Genomic DNA, 22,597 nt, shown 5'->3' with positions numbered 1-22,597 from the left:
TGCCCACCCCAACACTTTGATGCTCTATATTATGATGGTATGGTTGGGAGTGTAGTGAAGATCTTTTATATATAAGTTGGAGCAAGCTCCATGTCAGTTGGATGTTTCTTCAACCAATCTGTTAAACTGCTAAAACCCCTACTTGGTGCTCTCTTGACATTCTATGCCCTTGTTATTAATCCTTTCAATTTGTCAGCCTTGAGAATTTATTTATAAAAATGATGATTCAATACAATATGGTGAAGTAACCTGGGAATTTTGCTCCACAAATTAAATGTCATTATCAAGGCAAGTATCTGGCAGACAACTGTTGCTGTAGCATTTACACATATTTTCCTCTGTTGATTCCAAAATATATAGGTAGCAAGGGGACACTGAGACTGTGTTCTTCCCTAATGTTAACTTTCTTTATATAGTGTCCTCCTCACTACCTTGAGGTAGTTAGTTGTAATTAATCTTTCTTGATTATATGCTTACATAACTAATTTTCTTTTTTTTCACTCTCTCTCACTCTTCTTTTTTTGGTCCTCTTTGAGCAGTTCTAGCACAGTTATGAATACAGTTCTCTTAGTTGAACATTAATTTAAAAAGTTAATGAAATTATATTATTTTATACAGTGTTGTTGTCATCGTCCATATCCCATATTGATGTAGTGATAATCCCCAATTCCAGGTTGCTGATATTTGTTCTCTTTTCCAAGGCTTTGGGAAAGTTGTTCTTGTTATTCTAAACTTGATGTATACACTGTCCTTACCAGAAAGCATCAGGATTATATTTCTCATGTTGAAAGAAAAATGTCATTTTCCTCATTCTGTTCTGGTGGCATATTTGTTTCCATGATTCCCCAGAGATTGCGGGGCTGTTAACTCAATCATAGAGTGGTACTTTGACTCGCCCTAATCCAAGTCTGATGGTCTGATTTTAGGTTCTTTGCGTTAACAGACTGTGAAGTACAAAAACCTTTATAATACAAGGTTGGTCAAACAAAGGTGAAGATTTCCCATTTTACTGACCACTGCATTAATCAGCATGTGATTTCTAATGCAGCCAGTTAATATATGTTTGTAAACTTATGGAAAATAAAGAAAATGATTATAGGAAATCCCTGAACTGAAGAAACTACAAGTGTAAAGCTGCACATCTCATCCATAGGATATCCATGTTAACCAGCTGGCTGTGACCAGGTAGATGACAGGCAAAGTGTTCAGCCCCATCTGTCCACTGTGTTTGTTCTCCATTGGTCTTTCATAGAGCTCTGTGGTGGTTTGCTGGGTGGTGGTCATGATGGCTGTTGTTGTGGTGATCTCTGGCGTAAGGTGCTCAATATTTACACCATTTCCACCATCTAGAAGAGAAGAATGCATGAACTATCATATTTGTTGCCCTCTTTCTCTCTCTCTTTCTCTCTCTCTCTCTCTCTCACACACACACACACATACACATTAATTCCTCCATTGACCAAGTTCTTACCTGTCTCCAGAAGCAAGGTCTCTCCACTTAACCTCCCATCAGAGTTCCAAGCCAGACAGCTGTAGTTCCCCATATCTGAAGGCTGAAGGTTGTTGATGGTTAGGGTCAAATTGACGGCAGACCAGAAGCCCATTTGAGGGTCACGGAACAAGGTATACTTCTGACTGGTCTGCACAATATTGGAGGCTGTGTTGTACATCCAGGCAATGTTCAGCACGTCCATGGGCTGGCTGGCCATTGCCTCACACAGCAGCTGCACCTGGTTGCCTAGCAACGCCGGTACAAGTGATGGATGCTGGACCACAGATACGCGCACCTGCATGGCGGACATACCTGGCGGAACAGATGCACCAAGGACATTATATTGGCGTTGACAGTATAACAAAAATGTTAATCAAAAGTGATTATTTAAGAGAGACAAAATGTTTGTGAGTTAGGCATACAATCCTACAGAATACACATAAAGAGAGCTTTTCGTTGCTCTCCCCCCCCCCCCCCCCCCAATACAGTCTATAAATTAAAAGCGATCCAAAATGTTTTGACAAACAAACTTTCCTTAATTTTTACATTGCATGTTGGTCAATACAAAATCAACCGGATGACATCTGTTAAACGTACGGAAATGAATGAAATGACACAAATGAAATGATTAACTGGCATCTTCAATATTTACATTTGCCATAAAGTTAGAACTTCTTTGTTACAAATATAGCTGCTAGCGGAATTAGAATTTGCAAAATTTATAGTAATGCGGCAAAGACAAGGCCACGGTTTATCTTAGATAGTGAATATTCTGGTTTTATGAAATTAAGCCAAATGTTACCTGGATACTGAAAAATGTCCTTGGTAAACGACATGTTTTCTAACGTACAGGTGTTGTCAACTATTTACACAGATGGCAAATAAGTATTTGCTGAACAACAAATATTTGGTTTGATCACGATATGGACTAATGTCACACTGAAAGATTTTGATTTTTCTCTTTTTATGTACCCAGAACTTCAGTTCCAATACGGACCTTTTCATTTTAAAACCTATATATGTGCACATTTATTTTTTAATCTAAAGAAGCTGGTCAGCATCGGCGGATGTAACCCAGACTTTATCTTGAAGCTTGGTATTATGACAAAGCAATTCATATTTAAACGCATTAAATTTTGAAACTTTGGAAAATTCTGTTGTGTGAGGCGAGGCGCTAAAAACTCCGTTACATAAAAGTTCATTCTAACAGATACTGAGACAGGACGTAGACCTGTCGCGTGTCCACTGATTAATACGTCAAGGCAAACTAGACAGTTCGAGAATATGCAGCAGCTGCTTAATAAAAATGTACTTGTCATTACGTAAAATAAGCTGAGACTGAAAAGGTTGTAAAAAGCACACGAAAAGAATTTTGCGGAAATTTACATCAAATTGGTTTTTCTTAATTCTTAAAAAATGTGTTATTTGTGTATGGCCCGCATAACATAATATGGAAACATTTTAAATGTTTTTTTATACTTACTTGCTAATATGCATGGAAATAATACAACGATCGCAATTCTCTGTCCGTTAGCCATTTGCAGCAAGCACGTAAACAAAAGTTTTAAATATAAATATAAATATAAATATAAATAAATATCCCAATGAATTTTAAGATGATCAAATTCTGCAGCAAAAATCAAATCCGAACATTTCTGTGATGTCAACGTGTCCACAGGTAGTATCAGTGTCCATACTTTTACTCCGTCCTATGCTGTCGTCTGTTACGCCGTAATCTGCCAAGTGCGCCAAGACATTCTAAGGTACTTGTGCTCACACATATGTAGTAGCGAGGGCGAGCTGTGGCGGGGGGCCTGATAGTGGAGCGTGATTTATCTGAACAACAGCTGGCACACGGCAGATGTCGCCTCAAATTGTACAGTAGCTGGTCATAGCCAATGACATGGTTTATGATAACATATTGAAACAAAACTCGACTTTGCCACATTCCGAGCGTTGAAATAACACACATAAAAGTCGTGTAAATTAGAGAAAATGAGCATACACTACTCTTAATGTTTTTACCTTCAACTTAATTCAAAACATACATAAGGGGTCTGACACTTTTGAAAAAACATTTTTCTGTCAAGGTGCCCGCACTAGTAAATCCCGCATGGTGGGACCCCACGTTTAATTCTGAGAATACGCAGACTATCATTTATTGACGACATAACGTCCATTTAGATTTGGTAGTTGGTTAAATTCGAGAAAAAAGAATAATTATGTGCCATCTCGTTTTTTTCTATTTATAAAAATTTCAAATATAATCTCACCACTGTACTGCGTTGCAGAATGAAAAGAACTAGTTAATATACTGCGTCCTTCTGACTGAATCAGCTTGGCTTAAACCTGAACTCCGTTGTTCTGAAAAATCGGGGGAAAAAGAAAAATGAAGAAATATTTATGTTCTGGTTTTTTCTTTCCATCTATTCTTATCATCATTATTATTTTTGCACCAAAATATAGTTTTGGGATTGGTGGCTATAAAATGACTTAATTAGCATTTTTTTAGAATATGTCAAGATTGTTAGTTTTAAGAAAACAGCAGAAATCGAAATCACATATGGAGGCTCATTAAATAATTAAAGAAAAGATCTAGAGGGCACGTTTGGAAACAGAGTTTTGAATTGATGGAGGCGAAGTTGACAAAGTGGATCGATATTAGTAAAATATTTGCTTGAGCAAAAACTCAAATGCTCTCAAAATAATCAAAAGTTTTATAAATCATAATCTGTAGGCAAAATGCCGAGTATGAAGGCTACGAACCCATGCCCCACGCAAAAGTTAAAAAGAGAAATGGGTTATTGCAGAAATATCAGTTCAAAAGGTTGAAAATAGAATAGAAGGAAATAGGTCTATGTGCTTTAAAAAGAATTTAGTATTTTCCCCCAGGGATCTAATTTGACGATTATTTCCAGCTCGGAAGCTTGCTTTTCAATGTTTAAATGTTAGCTGCTAACATTAGCTGCTTGTGTTCAGTCTGGTTGTATAAAAGCACGTTTTTTGTTGAACCGGTGGAATATCAATTAGCGGATACACGCTTCATTCAGTCGGTTATGTAATGGTGCACCGACATCTCGGTATAACGCTTTTCGGTGTAATGTATTGATATACTAACGTTTCAGTGTCAAGTGGCTTGTTGAAACTCAAAATGTATGTGATATGCAAATAAAAAAGAAAAAAAATGATATGAAAAAAAGAGAGATTTGAGAGCACCCATCTTTGCCTCTATACTGGTCAGTAACGGGTACATGTTATTATAGCTTCCAACAAATATTTTACTTCACAAAAAGATTTTTCGTCAGACAGAAATTAAAATCTCAGTCTTCACAGTCCATGCATTGATTAACATACCAATCTTGAATATCTCGTGTACTACAACTAAATGTTGAGTTATTAGAGTTATAATTACAGCTTGTTATGCAATCAACCATTGGCAACACCCGTAATTAGAGGGTCTAATGTGCGTGCTGGCGTGAAATTACCCTACATTGTCCTGATTATCTAGACACAGATCCGCTCCTACACACACAATCCGCAATCTACCTAAATCTCTGATGGCGTGTACAAGAAGCATTGAACTTAAAGCTCGAAAGGAATACTACTTCGTGCCACAAGCTGTGTATTAGCGGCGTTATTTCGAACATGTTAAGCATTTTAATCTCTGTAATTAATTGCATAAGGGTGTGTACTGGTTGTGCTATGGTTATGAATTAACAGTACGCGCGTACCAAAAAGAAGAGGGCGGTAGTTATACGATTTTTGCACTGTGAAGACCAACCGGATTTAAGAAATAATAATAACGGACAGGCGGACGTTGAGGAAAGGTAAGAAAATTTTGCAATTTTACAATTTTTATATGGTCAAGCTAGACCCATGGGGTTTAGAATCAGACTAACAAAAAGTAAAGATGCTTTAGGAGATGATGGAGTCATTGCGGCAAAATACTTTACGGAACGGAATTTGATTGCACGTACTGTAGCCACTTTTAGAACTTGTCCATTAATGTTCAATGTGTACCTCCTCTCATTCATTCACTCATTCAAAATACTGTCCAAGTGCATATAATAGAACATTTAGAGATAAAATGTGGACATGACAATAAACCATCCATGCCTCAGTGTTCAATGTTTTCTTTGCAACAGATAAATTATAAGTATCATAACGGTTGTCAATAACGAAAATCGCCTCTTACGTAAAGTTTAAATTGAACTAACTTGAATTTTTACTTTTTTTCATCAGAAATGCATGCGCGAGTTTTTTACTTAGATCATTTTGGTCTTTTGAACCAATGTCAGCCTGAAATTCCTCTATTTATATCTTATTATATAGATTGAAAAAGCGTGTCACGCTGATATACCTCAAACATAAACCTTGAAACTTGGATTTTTAAAATAGCTTGTCTTTTAAAACCTGTTGCGCTGCTCTTTCTTAGATAAAGTCAGGAAAAATAAGGGGTCACACTTCCGGTCAAAACAACTGCAAACGAAAGTGATTAAGAAGTGATCGATGGGTGTTTTGTCAATGTAACCTAAATCAATCACATCCAGGACCTGTTTATGGCTGTGTTGTGGCGTTAGATTGGGGCGATTACTTCAAATATTGATCATCAGATATTTTAATATAGTGCTGATCTCAGAGACACAAGACCAGGAAGTTTCTCAGGCAGGTGGTACAGGGGGAAGAAAAAGATCACAGTCATACAACCTCGTGCTTGCGGTTTTAACGTTAGTGGACTACTGTGAGGTAAAACAAAGGCGTTTGACTTCGTCATTGTGGTATGTACATTCAGTTTAATTGCTGACTGACCAGTGTGTGTTGACTCATCATGAGTATGTGGTCATGTGCTGGACTGTTTTGAGAGAAACACGTTAATTGCATTGATTTAAGGTAATCTGTACAAGATATTCCTGCCAAATTTATTTTATTTTTCTTGCAAATTTTTTTTCTATTCAAGAATCATTTCACAATCAGTCTGTGCAATTTGAAACATATTATGATAATTATATTAAATACCATTTTACTGTGATAATTAAGTTTGAAATGACTGACCATACACTTACCAGACATGGCAGCACTCTAGGTTCATAACACAAGAAAAAGAAAAACGACCTGGTGTTTTATATTGTAGCCATGTACTGTATAGTGTATATGAGAGAGAGAGAGAGAGAGAGAGAGAGGCATGCAACTGAATTGCTGTGATTGTTTTCTGTTCCAGTGGTTAATGAAGAATGAATATACTTGGGCCTGGCTTGGGATTCCTGCCCATTTCATTGGGAGTTCTTGCTACTGCCACATTTGTCAGCACCTACATCATATCAGTAGTGAGAAATGACGTGGAGGTGTTCTTCCCCTACATAAGGTGAGCATTGCTGTGGTAGATGTGACAGTGTGTTAGTTGTGACCGTGTGTCAGCTGTATCATTGTGCATTGTTGGAACTTCACTATTGCTGAATTTTTAGGTTGTTATAACATATTATATACAACACTGTTAGCTATGGTGTTGTATTACATGTGTGACTTAAAAAGATTGTTGCATACTGAATTTGCCTTCATGGTATATTTTATTGTGTGACATTGTCCAGATTTCACTTGGGACTAAGTGTTTGTGTGTGTGTTATTAATGTGCATCTACATTTTGCATGTGTTAGTTGCTGTTCACATATTGCAATGTGTCCTTTCAACTTTATAAGGAAGTCAGTGTTTTTAAGTTTTGATATTTTTTCTGTTAGTCTACATGTACATGTACAAGCAACACAATGTATCAGATTTTTAAGACAGTATATTTTTGTTTTTAGGGCAGACACTATGAAATGTATAGGTGTTTATAACAAGATTCATAATTAACATATCTCTATATCTGTATTTTAGTGACACAGGAACTAATGCGCCAGAGAGCTGCATATTTGGACAATTCCTGAACCTGTCTGCCTTCCTATGTGAGTGTAGAGAGCAAAGCACACCTGTTGGTTTATATAGGAACTCTTTTATTACCTTGTTAAATACACAAAATATAACCATGTATTTGCATATTAGAAAATAAATATAAATAAAATGTGATCATCACCCAGAGCTTCAGAGATAACTTGACACTAACCTCTTCACTGTAGCCTGTAACTTGACACGATGAAGATAGGCTACAGTGAAGAGGTTAGTGTCAAGTTATCTCTGAAGCTCAGGTGGTGATCATGGACATAAACTTATATCTGATTTAAATACTTACGCAATACTGAACTTTTTTTCGTTTCATACATAAAATACTCTCAGTGAGCACACACACAAACTGTACAGGATTTTGTATTACATTCTTAACATGGCATTTTCTCTTCAATGTTCTAGCACTAGCAACCATGTATGTTCGCTACAAACTGGTGAAGGGGTTCATAAGTGATGAGTATCGAGGAATTGATATTCTGAACAAGGTGGCTGCTGGCTTTGGAATTCTAACGTCATTAGGGCTGTCCATGGTTGCAAATTTCCAGGTAAGTGTCATCAGACAGCAACTGCTATCTCACTGTGTTTTGGACTCCTGATTTCAGTTTTGGAAACCCTTATGTCAGATTTTGGTTATCAAATCCAATGGGACCTATACATACCTATACAGTAAGTAAATGAATTAGAACTCCGTAATTCAAAATTCTGGCTTGACTCCAACTGAGGACCTCCCTCCAAAAGTGCCTTAATATCCTATTGATATTTTTGTGATATGATATGATATGATATGATACTCTACAAATCAATTCATTTCATTTAAATTCAATTACTCTATTCAGTATTCAATACAATATATTTTCCAGGAAACAAAAGTTGAAGTTGTCCACTTCCTAGGTGCAGGTCTTGTATTTGGTGGTGGTGTGGTGTATTCCCTCCTACACTGTGCTATCTCCTACAAAATGTACCCACAGTTCAATGGAGTCTACATCTGCAGGTGGCGCCTTGCTCTCTCATTGTTTTCTCTCATCAGTATGGTTGTTAGTATCCTTTTTGGAAAAAAAAAGATTTTCAGGTTATATGCAGCTTCAGTATATTCTTTGTTTTTTCTCCAATTTTTTCCTTTTAAAGTTGGAAATTGCTGGTCCTCAAATTTTAATTACTGTCTTCCTCCCTCACAGCTGTCATAGTCTAACAGTACAGTTTTAGCTACCATCATATTTTGACTGTTTTCCTTATCACCGTGTTCAGCCTTCATAGCAGCGTCTATATCTAGAGTGGAGTGGAATGCAATGCCAGACCATCCAGACAGTAGAGTACACTGGAAGCCTACAGATTGGGTAAGTTCACTGGAAAAAAGTGTGTTTTTGTATCAAATATCATATTATTTAATAATGATACCCAGATGAAATAATGAGCTTTTTGGATGAAGAAATTAAGCCCCCCCCCCTTTTTTTGCTGCATCTTATGGTGAGTATTAGAATTCTGTTCTGTGCATGTTTTTTATTTTTGTCAGTGCATACATTGAATGAATTCAGCTCTGTTAAAACAGAATAGCTCTGATAATATGGATAAGCTAGAAAAGTTTTAAGCACCAAGAGTGTGCATATCTGCCAATTCTGCTCAATTCTTATTATCTTTAATTACTTTTATTAATTAGTTGTAAAATTGATTAATTAATTACTGCAAATATCTAGCCCAATCCTGACTTGTGCTAAATATTTCATCAAAACCCAAACATAACTTATTGCTTAATTTTGCTTAAAGACAGATAGGAAAATAATTAAATTATAATTTACCATTAATTAATTACTGAATCACCACCAAAATCTAATATCTGTTAATTAAGCACATTTCTCACCTGTCCTGAAAATTTCATCAAAATCCATCCATAACTTTTGAGTAAGGCTGGTGATGAACAGACAGAAAGAAAGAAAAAAGATAGATGAATGAAGGCGAAAAACATAACCTCCTCAGTGTCAGAAACAACAACAGCATATCCCATTTTCTGAACAGTTGGGTGTTGGAAATGAGCCCTAAATTGAAAGAGAAGTTGTACGATGTGCACTGTGAAGTGAGCATCGTGTTTGTGAAGATGTCACATCTGATGCAATTTTGTCCTACTTGTAGTTCAGTAAAAAATTAAAAGAAAAAAAAACTACTTGTGAGTGAGGATTAGATTACAGATTGTATGGCATTTCTCAGTTTGGGTAAACTAAGGGGGTAAAAAAGCCCACTTCACTATAAAAAGTTATCCACTAGACTTGTGTTTGATTTTTATCTTGTTTTTGGTAATCAACATTTGTATGGATTGTGCTGAAAAGAAATGTATTTATTTTTAAAGTGACAGACAGAAATTTATACCTTTATTTTTGCTTTTTAAAGTGTTGAAGTACTCTTAGTGTTATTTGGGTGCTCACATAGTTGTTAGAAGTATTATTTAAATTTGTGATTTTCATTCGTAAATAGATTGATCTCACCCTCATACTTTACCCTTATGGTCTCAGCATAAATGTGTTCTTTCTTTTTCTTTTTTTCTTTTTGTTTTGTTTTGTTTTGTTTTTTTTTGTTTTTTTTTTTTAGAAATGAGGAGATCTTTCACTTTCACTTTCTATGAAAAATAAGTTCCTAGAAATTGTTCTTGGACTTTTTTTATCACATTTTATGAGCTAACACAGATGTGCACTTACACACACACACATACACACACATACACACACACACACACAAAGCACACATACTGGATACATATCTGAATGGATAGTGTTGATTTAACAGTTTATCATTCAATGTTTGTGCTATTAACAGTGTGTGGAAGTGACTCACATTTCTTTCACTTCTTAGCGTGATGTTGTTTTGTAACTGTTTTAACAGAGCTGCTGACACGGGACACGTTTTATGTGGGTGGTTATGCCTACATGTACACCTCACATATCTGACTATCAAAAACTGAATGATGAAAGTACTTAAACTGAATGACAAAAGTGCTAAGTAGTCTGCTATTAATAACTTAATTAAATATTTATTTGTGGTTTAATTTAAAGCTGACTCTTCATATCTTAATACAAAGAGTAATGAATATTTTAATATTGGTAAAAGATAAAAACCTAATAGTATGTCAGAGGTCAAAACATGAATACACATTTTGTGTTAATGTGTGAGTATGTTAACAGAACTCCATAGTTATATATATATACAGTGCTCAATCTCCTCAGAGTGACTTGATTTTTATATTAAACTTCATCCATCTGGGTTGCTAACATTCAGTCAAATTTGATGTGTTGACAATTGCACCCATAAATAAAAAAGATAAAATGAACATAAGAGTCATAAAAAAATCAAGGTCAAATTCATAGACTACGTGTACATGAATAAAGTGAGGTACAAAGATGTTTACCGTGTTGACACTTTTTCAACGCAGACTGATGAAATCATGCATAGAATATTTGGGTATAGAGCTCAGTGATTCTGGCTCATTTTAAAATTTTTACTCAGACATGTTTGAAAGAAGTAAGTGTGTCTATAGGATTAAATGTGTCTTGCTTCATCTCAGTGTTGGGGCATGTGTTTGTGTTATAATAAAACGCCCCTGTAAGGTCACTTTGCATTTCTTCTGTTATACAGTTTTGTGTCCTCTTTTGTGGTTAGGGAGAAAGAGACACCGAACATTGCTCCTCACACGTTCTCTTATTCATTTCGTTAATCCCATTTTTTATCAGAAGATATCATTTAATACTTACACATGACACTGTGGTATTATATAGGTAGTGACACTTTTTATGTACAGACACAGATGTGTCTGTACATATTGCCATCACCTGCGTCTGTCGTCGCCGATGCCGTCGCCGATGCCGATGCCGATGCCGATGCCGATGCCGTCGCCGATGCCGTGCACTTTCCTTGTAAACACGATAAGTGGAGGACAGTTTTACTTTTTGGCTTTATATTTACAGAGCTGATGAATATTCATAAAACGCAGGTCAAGTTCGAAAATCAGCATGATCGGGCCATTATTGTAGAACTTATGCTGTTTTTTCACTTTTCAGCATATATGCAACCCTGTAAACACATTTTAAGGAACACCGTTAGGCCTGTTGTCATGAAACTCACAGGAGTAATCAATCTTACTAAAACGCAGGTCAAGTTCGAAAATCGGCATGATCGGGCCATTACTTTAGAAGTTATGCTGTTTTTTCACATTTCCTCAGATTCAATTCTTAGGCATGTTAACAGTCTTATTATTTTACTAATAAGATACATAAAAGTGTTTGTTTGACATTTCCTGAATCTTTACAAAATTGTTAGTTGATTATGTAAAAATGATGGTAAACTTGTTATCGTGTATTGTGTAATAAAGTGTCAAAAATGGAAATAAACTCATATCATTGCAGTTTGTCAGATGCAATCATTCACTATGTTCAGAATCTCAGGATGGAGGAAATTGGACATTTAACACTGTTGTATTGATATTTTTCCCATCTCATCAATTTTCTTAGTTGATCGTATAAAAATGGCAGTAACCTGTTAATTTTGTTTATGTTAAAAAAATTGTTCAAAATGGAAAAAAAACATTTCAGAACAGTGCTGTCTTGTTTACATTTTGGCATTTTCAAGTTGTGACTTTGAAGTTCCATGGGCCTGAAGACCTTTGCTAGTCACATTTTCTGAATATCCATGATACTAATATTTTATTATTAAAAATTGATGGTCATTAAGCTGTTTAACATTATGTAATATTGCATCAAAATTTGAAAAAAACTTATTTTGGGCACTGCTCCCATGATGACCATTTAAGAAAAACCATGTCACTTACTGTTCTCAAACAGTACAGTAAATATGTACAGATGTGTCTGTACATATTGCCATCACCTGCGTCTGTCGTGGCTGGCGTTGCCGTCACTGTCACTGTCGCCGTGCACTTTCATTGTAAACGCGATAAGTGGAAGGCAGTTTTACTTTTTGGCTGTATATTTACAGAGCTGATGAATATCCATAAAACGCAGGTCAAGTCCGAAAATCAGCATGATCGGGCCATTATTGTAGAACTTATGCTGTTTTTTCACTTTTCAGCATATATGCAACACTGTAAACACATTTCAAGGAAAACCGTTAGGCCTGTTGTCATGAAACTCATAGGAGTAATCAATCTTACTATAACGCAGGTCAAGTTAGAAAATAGGCATGATCGGGCCACTATTTTAGTTATGCTTTTTTTTTTCACTTTTCAGCATATATGCAACACTGTAAACACAAAATAAGAAAAACAGATAGGCCAATTGTCAGTAAACTCACAGGAGTGGTCATTCCTGCTAAAACGCAGGTTGAGTTTAAAAATCAGCTTAATTGGGCCATTATTTTGAAGAAATGCTGTTTTTTCACATTTCCTCAGATTTAATTCTTAGGCATGTTAACATGCATGTTTCATTATTTAATTAGTTAGATAAGTAAAAGTGTTTGTTTGGCATTTCCTGCATCTTTACAACATATGTAAAAATGATGGTAAACTTGTTATCTTGTATTGTGTAATAAAGTTTCAAAAAATGGAAATAAACTCATATCATTGCAGTTTGTCAGATTCAATCATTGACATTCACTATGTTCAGAATCTCAGAATGGAAGAAATTGGACATTTAACACTGCTCTATTGATATTTTTCCCATCTCATCAATTTTTTTAGTTGATCATATAAAAACGGCAGTAAACTGTTAATTTTGTTTTATGTTAAAAATTGTTAAAAATGGAAAAAAAAAATCAGAACAGTGCTGTCTTGTTTACATTTTGGCATTTTCAAGTTGTGACTTTGAAGTTCCATGGGCCTGAAGACCTTTGCTAGTAACATTTTCTGAATATCCATAATACTCATCATTATGCTGTTAAACATTATGTAATATTGCATCAAAATTTGAAAAAAAAAAACTATTTTGGGCACTGCCCCCATGATGACCATTTAAGAAAAACCATGTCACTTACTGTTCTCAAACTTACAGGAAAGAAACATGGGACTAAAATACAGCTTCAGTAGGCAATGCAGTCTGTTTGGTAATTCTTACTGCCAGTTAAACAGTTTTTTTGTGAAAATTTAATTTTTCACATATTGGCATTTTCAAGGTGTAACTTTGAAGTTCCACGGGCTTGAAGACCCATGCTAGTCACATTTTCTGAAAATCCATGTATATTTTATTATTAAAAATTGACGGTCATTATGCTGTTAACCAGTATGTAATATTGCATCAGAATAGAAGAAAACACAATTTTGGGTGCTGCTTGAGCATAATTAAAATTTGATGTTGAATTTGCAGTTTAACATAATGTACTTTTGCATCAGAATTGACAGTAGCCTATTTTGTGCATAGTTATTTCCTGTTTTTTGTCTGTACATTTGACAGCTTTGCTGCCTTGTTATTCTTTAGATTTAAGTATTCTTTTGTTTGTTTTTGTTTTAAATGTGTATGGAATAAATGTAAATTCTGAAATGGCTTTTTTTTTCAAAGTGAGCATTACTGATGTACCAAAAAATTCCACCCCAAAATTGGACTATTATGTGTTAGTTATGGAGCTAACAGCCATCTGCAGATACTTCCTGAGACCAGTTACTTGAATTTTTCTTCTGGAAATTTTCTTCCTCCATTTTAAGAAATTAATGTCCATTAAAGAACTGTATATGTGAGTTGCTACTGGCATTGTAATGGTGATCTCACCCCGGAACATGAGCTCATCATGAAATATGGCTTTAGCAAGGAAGGATCATCTACATTTGGACAAAAACCAAACATTACAGCAAATAATTCTCTCAGACATGCTTTAACAAAGGCTTATTTGCTAATGATATGTTTAAAAGTGTAAATTCATAGTTTTTAACTGCTCTGTATTTAACTTTTCACATACATGTTATGTTAGACATGTAGTATTGAAAAGTTCTTGAATGTGACTGATTTGTACTGGCAGTGTTTGGATAAAGTCAAAAATTAAATAGATTAAATCCTTTGTTCATTCAAACTTTGGGTGACAAAGCTTGCAAATGTTTGTATCAGCTACTAGTATGTTCTTTCAAAAATATTTTGTTCAGAAAACAGTGCTGGTATATGCTGCAGGCAGTAATGTATCATATAGATTCAAAAGCATGTGTGTATAAGCAATTTTTTCTGTACCCTCAAATTTATGTAAGCATTGTTATTATATAAATCATGAATGTAAATAAGAAATATGACAAATATGAAGCCACAATCTTACATTGAAAACTTTTTGATCCAGTTGCGTCTTCAAATATCCTAACTGATTATTTTGATGACCTTTTTTTCTCGCCAATTTTCTTGGAAAACTGAGAATGAATTACTGTTTAGAAATTGTTGCTTCCTTGTTTGTGGTTTATGTGGCTCATTCACAGCAGAAATATTGTGACATCCTTATTAGCTGGCTGTGCCTGGGATTTACATTACCACAGCTGTTTTCATCTGGTGTGTGTGTGTGTGTGTGTGTGTGTGTGTGTTTGCATGTGCGCATGTGTTAGTGTGTAAGTGTGCATGTGTGTGTGAGCATCTGAGCATAAGAATGTGTGTATGTGAGTGTGTGTGTGTTTACATGTCTGTGTGTGTGTGTGTGTGCATGTGTGTGTAGGGAGTTTGCAACTGAACAAAAGAAAGAACCTGTGTCTGGTGCTTTAAAAGTACAGCTGACCTTCCTTCTCTTTCTTTAGACTCCTGATAACATTGCTTGTCGTGCACAGATCAGTATCATGCCACTGATTTCTTCACCCGTTTTTTATATTAGGTGTCAACTGAAGTTGGTATGAACATATCCTAAGTGGATTTTTAAAACCAATTTCCAGTTCCAAAATGTCTAAGTTTATAAAATGTGCTGACTTTATTTTGAGAGTGCAGCTTTGACAGAATTTTTATGTGAACATTACATGCTTTACTCTCATGACTTCCCACATCTCAGCGTAATGATGTCATGTGTTAATGTGCCAATTTTACCTGTGTAGGCAGGCATGAAACACATGGGGGGGTTTATTGCCAAAATTGCCTTCTTCACAGGAAATGAGCAATTTTATATTTCTTGTGATTTATGTGTGATTGTAAAACTTTCTATACACACACACATATACACACACACATAAACAATGTTTAACTGAATACAACACATCACTAAATGGAGAAAAAGTTAGACCCATTTCTTAACCAAACACATTTTTCTGTAATGCCAAATGGGAATCTAACAATCTCCTCTCCCCACCTTCCCCTACCAAAAATATTTTTTCCACTGCAGTTTTATCTTTTTATTCATATTATTTAAATGATAAATAAAGTTATATTTTCTGATCCTTTACTAAGATTACTAAAACAGATTATATACACCACAACTGGCATTTTGGTTGTGGCTGCCTGACAGGCACTCCTGAAAGATAATTTTGGTCAACTCTGTTAATTGTGAAGATGGAGTTTAGCATTAGCATATGATGAACAGTCAGTCAGTCAGTCAGTTGCCTTGCCTCTCTCTATCTCCAAGTTTAAGGGCTCATTTCCAATGAAAGTATCATTCTACATAGATGGATCCAACTCCACAAGGACTCTGGCTGAATGCAATCAGATGAACAGATTAACACATCTCCTCCTGGCATTGAGTAGAATTCAGAAAAGTTGGTAACCATACAAGTATATGGTGGGAACAAATGGAGGCTTGATAATCTTTTTAACTGACTGCATTCAGCGTGAGTCCCCGCAGAGTTGGATCCATCTACGTAGAATGGTAAGTTTCATTGGGAATGAGCCCTAATTAGCAATGTAATTGCATGAGATACAATAAATATTCAGTAATTAGTGAAAGAAGTCCTAGAATGTTATTAGAGATTGTGACCGATTCTCTAGATGAAGATATATATATATATTTTTTTTCTCGTTCTCTCCAGGGCTACGCACCTCATGTGGTGAGCACCATTGCAGAGTGGTGTATGTCCATTGCATTCCTGCTCTACTTCTTCACGTACATACGAGACTTTCAGAAAGTGGACCTCGGCATTGTGGTCCATTTACAGGTGTCACACTTGGACGAAGAACCAGTGAATATAAGGAGAAGTCCAGATGAGACCACACAGCTTCTGATATAAGGTGGATAAAGAGAAGACTGATTTTATTATTATCAGAAGATCTTTTTTTTTTTAGTTTTATCCCAGATCTACTTAGTGGTCATCAGGGAACGTGTACATAATTGATGGAAGATAAATTGCCAGTTTATAGCATGGTCAGTAACAGCAGCTCACAAATAGCTAGGTTGACCTCTATTTAATATATATCATTTTATACATGATATCTATTTTTCTAATTCCAGATGTAACTCATTCTTTTCAATTGGTAAATTGTGAATTTTACAGGTATTATATTTTTAGTTCTTAATTTCTGCAAATTAGAACATTCCTATTGAGTGGTAGCAACAAAATTAAAAAAGCAGGCTACTCTTTAGTTCTATTCTATGCAGTTTAAGTATCACAAATGCTATAAAAAAATATTATTTTGTGATTGTAACATTATGTATCTGAAAATTTGGTAATTTTTGCCAATTGAAAAGATCAAGTAATTACGTACTGTTTTGTGGCCTCAAACATTAACAAGTGAGTGCAGGAGATTTGTTCAGAAAAAAAAAATGAGTCTTGAATGTAAATATGCTTCTTGAAGCACACATGTAAGAAAATTATCAAGTTGGTACTGTGAAGGAAAGCAGAATTTACATGAGGATTTTCTGTCTTTTGTTATCTGCTCAAACATTACTTCTTGCCATGCATTTCCATTGTAATGATGTCTTTTAAAAAATAATTCCATATGATGAGTATATATATATATATATATATATTGAAGTGAACATTTTTCTGCCATTTTCATAGTTTAAGGGACATCTGTGCAATACCTAAATTCCTCTGTTTCTGCCACCATGCAGTTGCTATGGAGTAAGTTATGCTCTGTTGTGAATGTAATTTTTGAACTAGCAAAAATGTGGATTGAGCACTGTCCTCAGCATACTAATTATCTGTTACATTTGGGTGGTAGATCTACAGTGATGTTAAGCATCACGTCAGATTAGCAAGACTGTCTGGGGTAGCGCTGACACTCGCCAATTTAGCCAAATGCTAAAACTGACTTAAAATGGCTAAAGAAAAAGGGCTTGATTTGATATGTTTAAGCCAGATTATAACCATTTTGATTACAAATTGAAAAAAATGTGGTGATTTGGCTAAGCAAAAAAAAAATTGCTAGCGCTACCCCAGACAGTGTTTGTTACTATAGTGTCATTTCCAAGAAGAGAAAGTTAGTTCGATGATGAATGCAGGGGCGGATCCAGAGCTATATACTGACAGTCTTCCAAATTATCTTTGTTGATTCATCCTCCAATTTTGACCGTCTTCCAACATTAAAAATTGGATACCCGTCAATGTAAACTTGAAAATCTGACCGTCTTCTGGAAGACCCAGAAGACGGCCTAAATCCGCCCCTGGAACGTGACATTAAATAAAATATATGTGGCTGCCTGATTAACATAACAGTTGAAAGGGCCTGGTAAAAACAGCCATTAGTTGAGAGGAGGTGCACTTTATATCTTTTTAGCTACTTACATGTAAAAGAAAAGTAATTATTCATCCATGTTATCCCAAGCACTATGGTGCAATAAACCTTTTAGCCAACCCTTCCAAGAAACATTCTACATTTTTTGTATCTGTTTGTGAACATTATTCAGTTTGCATAAATATTCTGGCTACTTGTATACATTATCATATATTCTGTGTAACCATATATATTCAACGGGGTAAAGGAGAGGAAATTGTGAAATCAACGATGGTAGTATAATCTTTACATATGGTACATATCCCAGTGTATATGCATTGATGGTACTAGTTCAAACTTCGCTTCATTTACCTTTTTTTTACTAAATTTTCATAGACAATGATGAATGATGATTTATAGATCACTAAAATGTGACTTACAAATAACAGAGCAACCTCCATTGCAGGATAATTGTACTGCTCAGTTTATGAACTGGAAAGCAGCTATTTCCCATTTATTGACAGTTAATTATAAGTGCGCTTCTACGTAATTAATATAAATTTTTAAAATGTATTTCATTAAAGCTTTGAGGCATATACTCTGTATGAGGTAATTGTTGAGGAGATGAATGAGAGATTGATGCAGTTAATCCTGGATTTGTTTGCCTGGTATTTGGTCTGCTACTGTCGGTTGAAATGGGGACACTCACCATAGAAATGATTGAAAAATAGGAATTGCAAAAAAAAAAAAAAAAAAAAACTTACAAATGTGATTTTTCCCAGCGGATTTCCAAGTTTTTAAATTTAATTTTAATAGGGCCCAAAGGCACCCTCCTGTTAAGATGTTTGGTTCAACGATATGATCAGAAATAAAAAAAAACTTCTGGCAGCAATAATGCGCGATTACACAAGGTTACTTATAAAAAGTAACGTGGATTTGTCCTTGAAAGTTTGCAAGCACAGTGTCAAAAACGAGAAACCGTAACACGAGGACAAAATTCAGTGTTTTGATTTGCCATTATTGTCTTTTTTTTCTAGTTTTTTTTTTAATTTAGCACTGACAGATCAGCGCAATACATGTATTCAAACCGAATTACGGTAAAAAAAAATTCATATTTTGGGTTACATTGCAGTACGTAATTTGTTGGGAATATATAGTCACTCTCATTAACATTGCATGTCTGGAAAATTGTTATTTATCAACTTTTTAAAGACCACAATTTGGGGGAATGAGCAGACAACAGAATGTATCGTGCTCTGCGTTTTTATCGGTTGCTACAAGTATAGTCAATCCTACCGCGTCCTCTCTGTGAATTCGTAGCAAAGTTTTATCACCAAGGAAAGTAAAAATGGACAAAAAAAAATAGATGTTGATAACCATTATCTTTGTTACAGTGACAGCATTTAACATGATCGTGGTGAAACAAACCATAATATGAATTCTGAAATGCGAAACACGATTTTCTTTTATGAAAACAAAACCGACGGTCTTGTAATAGTCGGTTTAAATTTGATGCTGAATGTTCTTGGCGCGTTTCACGCGCAAAACGACTTCCAGGCAAAATAAGCAGCTGACTAGGTTATAGAAATAGGCACACAGCACACGACAGTGAAAAAAAAAAAAAAAAAAAAAAAAAACGAGAAATAATTCAAAACATTTATACATTTTTATTTGTATGTGTTCAAAGGAACCCGCTTCCAAGAAAAATGATCAACAAAGGATCCATTTGTTGAAAATTTCAGAGCCATTTGGACCAATACTTTCGGTTTAAAAAAAAAAGATGTTAAAAAATATATATTGAAAAGGCTAAAAAACTTTGGCTTATTTGGGGCTAATCTCACGCAATGTTGAAGATTTTTTAGTATATAAACCACAAAGTTACTAAGGAGATTTTTCCGATCTGTGCACGGGAAATCCCGTGGTATTCCCAGTGTTAAAAATAGCATGCCGTAAAAGGCGCGGGTGATTCTGGCTTTTCCTTGTGGCTTAAATAACTGGCCAACCGCAAACTTCGCGTAATTGTGGTCCACCGCAAGTGCCCCCGGCGAAATCTCCAGTGAAAGTGTGTTCAAGCAGTGCATTGTGAAATCACTGACCATTGTACGGCTGCTATGACACTTAATACGCACATCATCTGTTATTAATTTCTTTGAAATATTAGCTCAATGTTTGTGGCAGATTTCGCAACATGGAGGTCATCAAAATGGATATAGGGATGGTGAGGTTGGTCATAAATTTCACAAATAAGATAGTCAAGTATTTCATGAATAAGCTATGGTCAAGTATTTTCGAGAGTTTTCAAAAACTCGGTCCAGTGGCAGATTTGGAGAGGGGAAGAGCTCTCCAAAAAAAAAAAAAAAAAAAAGCCGCCACTCTTTCCATAAAAAAAAAAAACAAACTAGAACATTATTGCGGCCTTTGATAGAGTGTACCACAGAAGCATGTTTCCTAGCAGAAGCAGAGTTAATGCAGATTGCCCCAAATTACAGCAATTTTAGAGGCATTTCCAAAGGGGGGCACCCTCTCGCACAAACATCCTTAGAAAGGCATGATTTTTGGGACCAAAAATCGACAAGCAAGCCACAAGAAGTTTGGAGGGGGTAGTTTTAAGCATGGTTTTTACATTCAAACTTCATCACGTTTTTCAACAGTTTTCAAAGGGTCTGGGCCTCCAAAACAGCCAAGTCTATTTTGTTTTAACCGGTCTAGGGTCACCAAAAGTTAATTCAAAATGAGAAAAAAAACAAGAATTTATATTAATGTTTAACTGTGTCAGATCATCAAAATATTTAAGGTGTATTAGGGTCCCACAACCCTCTAGGTTTTTTTGATAAACACATTTATGCTGATTTCGGAGGCGGCCAAATCGGTGGCTCATATCAAGACTAACCAGACTTACGAAGTCGTAACGCAATCTCTCATGAAATAAAAGCTCATTCATTTATTTGTCGGTAAACATAAAATTTGTTATCAAAGTTTTTGTACTTGGGAGTTTTGAACTTTGTACGAGAAATACTGAATTGTATCGAGGAACTCAGTGTTTTTTCTTTCTTTCTCTTTCTTTCTTTGCCTTTTTTTTTGTGATACCAACGAGAACAATCCCTGATCGATCGAGCTTAATCCTCCCCCATCCCAAAAAAAACTGGCATTACATTTCATACGTCTTATCGCGTGATCTGTTGCACTCCCGTACGCCATCTTCTGCGACGCAGACTCAAGGGCTGATGGAAGCCGTCACGACAAGTGACACCATATACAGTTGTATAACATCATATCCTCAGTTCGTGGAAGAGGCACTGTTGATAATGGGCACTTCATTATCATTGGGCAACCGGAATAAACAATCACCGGCCAAATAAAACACACAGGAACAAATACGTCGATAAAGCTTTACTGATAAAGGATTAGCAATACTTAAATAAAGAAGTTGAAGTAGGACCTTAGCCCCCCTTCCCTCCCCCCCCCCTCTCTTATATCGCTATGATATGAAATGACTTACAATTGCATGACCTTAACAGAGCTGCACCTAGAGTTGACAAGAAGGACCATGACACTTGTTTTCTCATATGTGTTAACTCAATGTAAAAACAAACAAATTTAGTAATTAGATAAAAAAAAAAGACCAAATCAGTCCCCTATTTTTCATTGGTTAAAAGCAGAGGCAATCCTTCGTGTCCTCAAAAACACTGTTTACAGGCAGTGCCAATTACCAAGCAGGGAAGTGAAAGGCCCTTTTCTGCAAGAAACAACAAAAATCTGGTAACTAGGAAGTGTTCCCTGAAGTTGGAGCCACGTGGCAGTGCTACGCTTTCAGCCTTCTGGTTTCACAAGTCGTCTACTTCCTATCGGACAGCGTTCTTAGTTTACATTTAGGTCGTCAGGAATGTTCGCTTTACTTTTGTTGACGTGAGACGTTAAGAAGATCTTTTGCAAGAATAAGTTTATATTTAACCTATATAGGGAGTTCTATTGATTTTATTTTTCACGTAGCAAGAAAAAGATTTAAAAAAAGAGGTAGCAAGAGGTTTTTTAATTCCTTTTTTCTAAACAACCAAATTCAAGAGTAACAATTTCCAATATCTTTCATTCAGAAGTTTTTTTCACTATGGTCGAACCTTGGGCTTATTATCTATATACCCGGAACACACAAAAAAATATGTGAGTTGCGTCAAAAGCAATTTGGGGCCGTAGTCTTGAAAGTAAGTATGTGAAAAACCTTTTTAATATTCCAAACTTTAGATCTCAACCAGTTAGTGTTAGGACCGTGGCTAATTCTCCCACGGTTATGGAATCTTCACGCTGGGTGAACTCTGAAAGCGTGCTGACCAGATGTAAATCTTGGTCGTGTGCAAAACCAATGCTCCGAAGAATATTTTTTAACAAACTTACAGTTAGACACGGCGTAGCATAAGGCTGCACTAAATTCTTTTCATTATTCTAACGTATAAAGTGTGTGTGTGCATCTTTGGTCCCGTGTATAAAAATATTGGTTCCTTGGATAGGTTTATTGTTCATAGAATTGAGTTTCTTTTCGTCATTGTTTTTCTTTTTTCGCTTAAGCCCTTTCCTTCATCACATTGGAAAGCGCGTGACTGCACTCTCTAAGAAGAACGTCGTAAGGGGTACTTGTCTGACAGCCTTCTCA

At 35.6% G+C, this 22,597-nt stretch overlaps 2 protein-coding genes across 6 annotated transcripts; one reads left to right on the top strand and one right to left on the bottom strand.

The window, feature by feature from the left end:
- Positions 1-50: 50 nt before the first annotated feature.
- Positions 51-3,567, bottom strand: LOC106154741 (uncharacterized). The gene is made up of 3 exons (XM_013529199.3): positions 2,976-3,567; positions 1,472-1,804; positions 51-1,346 (listed from the first exon to the last, which is right to left on the bottom strand). The coding sequence occupies exons 1-3, from the start codon at positions 3,028-3,030 to the stop codon at positions 1,144-1,146; spliced, it is 591 nt and encodes a 196-aa protein (XP_013384653.2). The 5' UTR covers positions 3,031-3,567; the 3' UTR covers positions 51-1,143.
- Positions 3,568-5,022: 1,455 nt separating this feature from the next.
- On the top strand, positions 5,023-18,557 carry LOC106154763 (DNA damage-regulated autophagy modulator protein 1). 5 transcript variants are annotated; one of them, XM_013529229.3, is made up of 8 exons: positions 5,023-5,319; positions 6,120-6,270; positions 6,711-6,854; positions 7,364-7,431; positions 7,832-7,974; positions 8,290-8,467; positions 8,675-8,763; positions 16,329-18,557. In XM_013529229.3, exons 3-8 carry the CDS (start codon positions 6,724-6,726, stop codon positions 16,524-16,526), a joined length of 807 nt encoding a protein of 268 aa, XP_013384683.1. In that variant the 5' UTR covers positions 5,023-5,319; positions 6,120-6,270; positions 6,711-6,723; the 3' UTR covers positions 16,527-18,557. The 5 variants fall into 5 exon arrangements, with proteins under 5 accessions (XP_013384683.1, XP_086855474.1, XP_013384686.1 ...); XM_086999348.1 differs by having other exon boundaries at positions 6,120-6,382; XM_013529228.3 differs by having other exon boundaries at positions 5,025-5,319; positions 6,120-6,238.
- Positions 18,558-22,597: the final 4,040 nt, after the last annotated feature.

Source organism: Lingula anatina, chromosome 1 (assembly GCF_051362555.1).
Source record: "Lingula anatina isolate TDL-2025a chromosome 1, LinAna3.0, whole genome shotgun sequence".
Taxonomy (NCBI): Eukaryota; Metazoa; Brachiopoda; class Lingulata; order Lingulida; family Lingulidae; genus Lingula; species Lingula anatina.
The sequence above is the reverse complement of the archived record's forward strand: the minus strand, read 5'-3'. Positions and strand labels throughout refer to the sequence as shown.

What these genes read in the sequence shown, in the direction of transcription:
- LOC106154741 (XM_013529199.3), bottom strand. Translation starts at nt 3,030, where the DNA reads ATGGCTAACGGACAGAGAATTGCGATCGTTGTATTATTTCCATGCATA. An exon ending in ATTTCCATGCATATTAGCAA is followed by an intron (nt 1,805 to 2,975) that starts GTAAGTATAAAA and finishes CTGTTCCGCCAG; the next exon opens with GTATGTCCGCCATGCAGGTG. An exon ending in GACCTTGCTTCTGGAGACAG is followed by an intron (nt 1,347 to 1,471) that starts GTAAGAACTTGG and finishes CTTCTCTTCTAG; the next exon opens with ATGGTGGAAATGGTGTAAAT.
- LOC106154763 (XM_013529232.3), top strand. Translation starts at nt 6,724, where the DNA reads ATGAATATACTTGGGCCTGGCTTGGGATTCCTGCCCATTTCATTGGGA. An exon ending in GTGTTCTTCCCCTACATAAG is followed by an intron (nt 6,855 to 7,363) that starts GTGAGCATTGCT and finishes TCTGTATTTTAG; the next exon opens with TGACACAGGAACTAATGCGC. An exon ending in GAACCTGTCTGCCTTCCTAT is followed by an intron (nt 7,432 to 7,831) that starts GTGAGTGTAGAG and finishes TCAATGTTCTAG; the next exon opens with CACTAGCAACCATGTATGTT.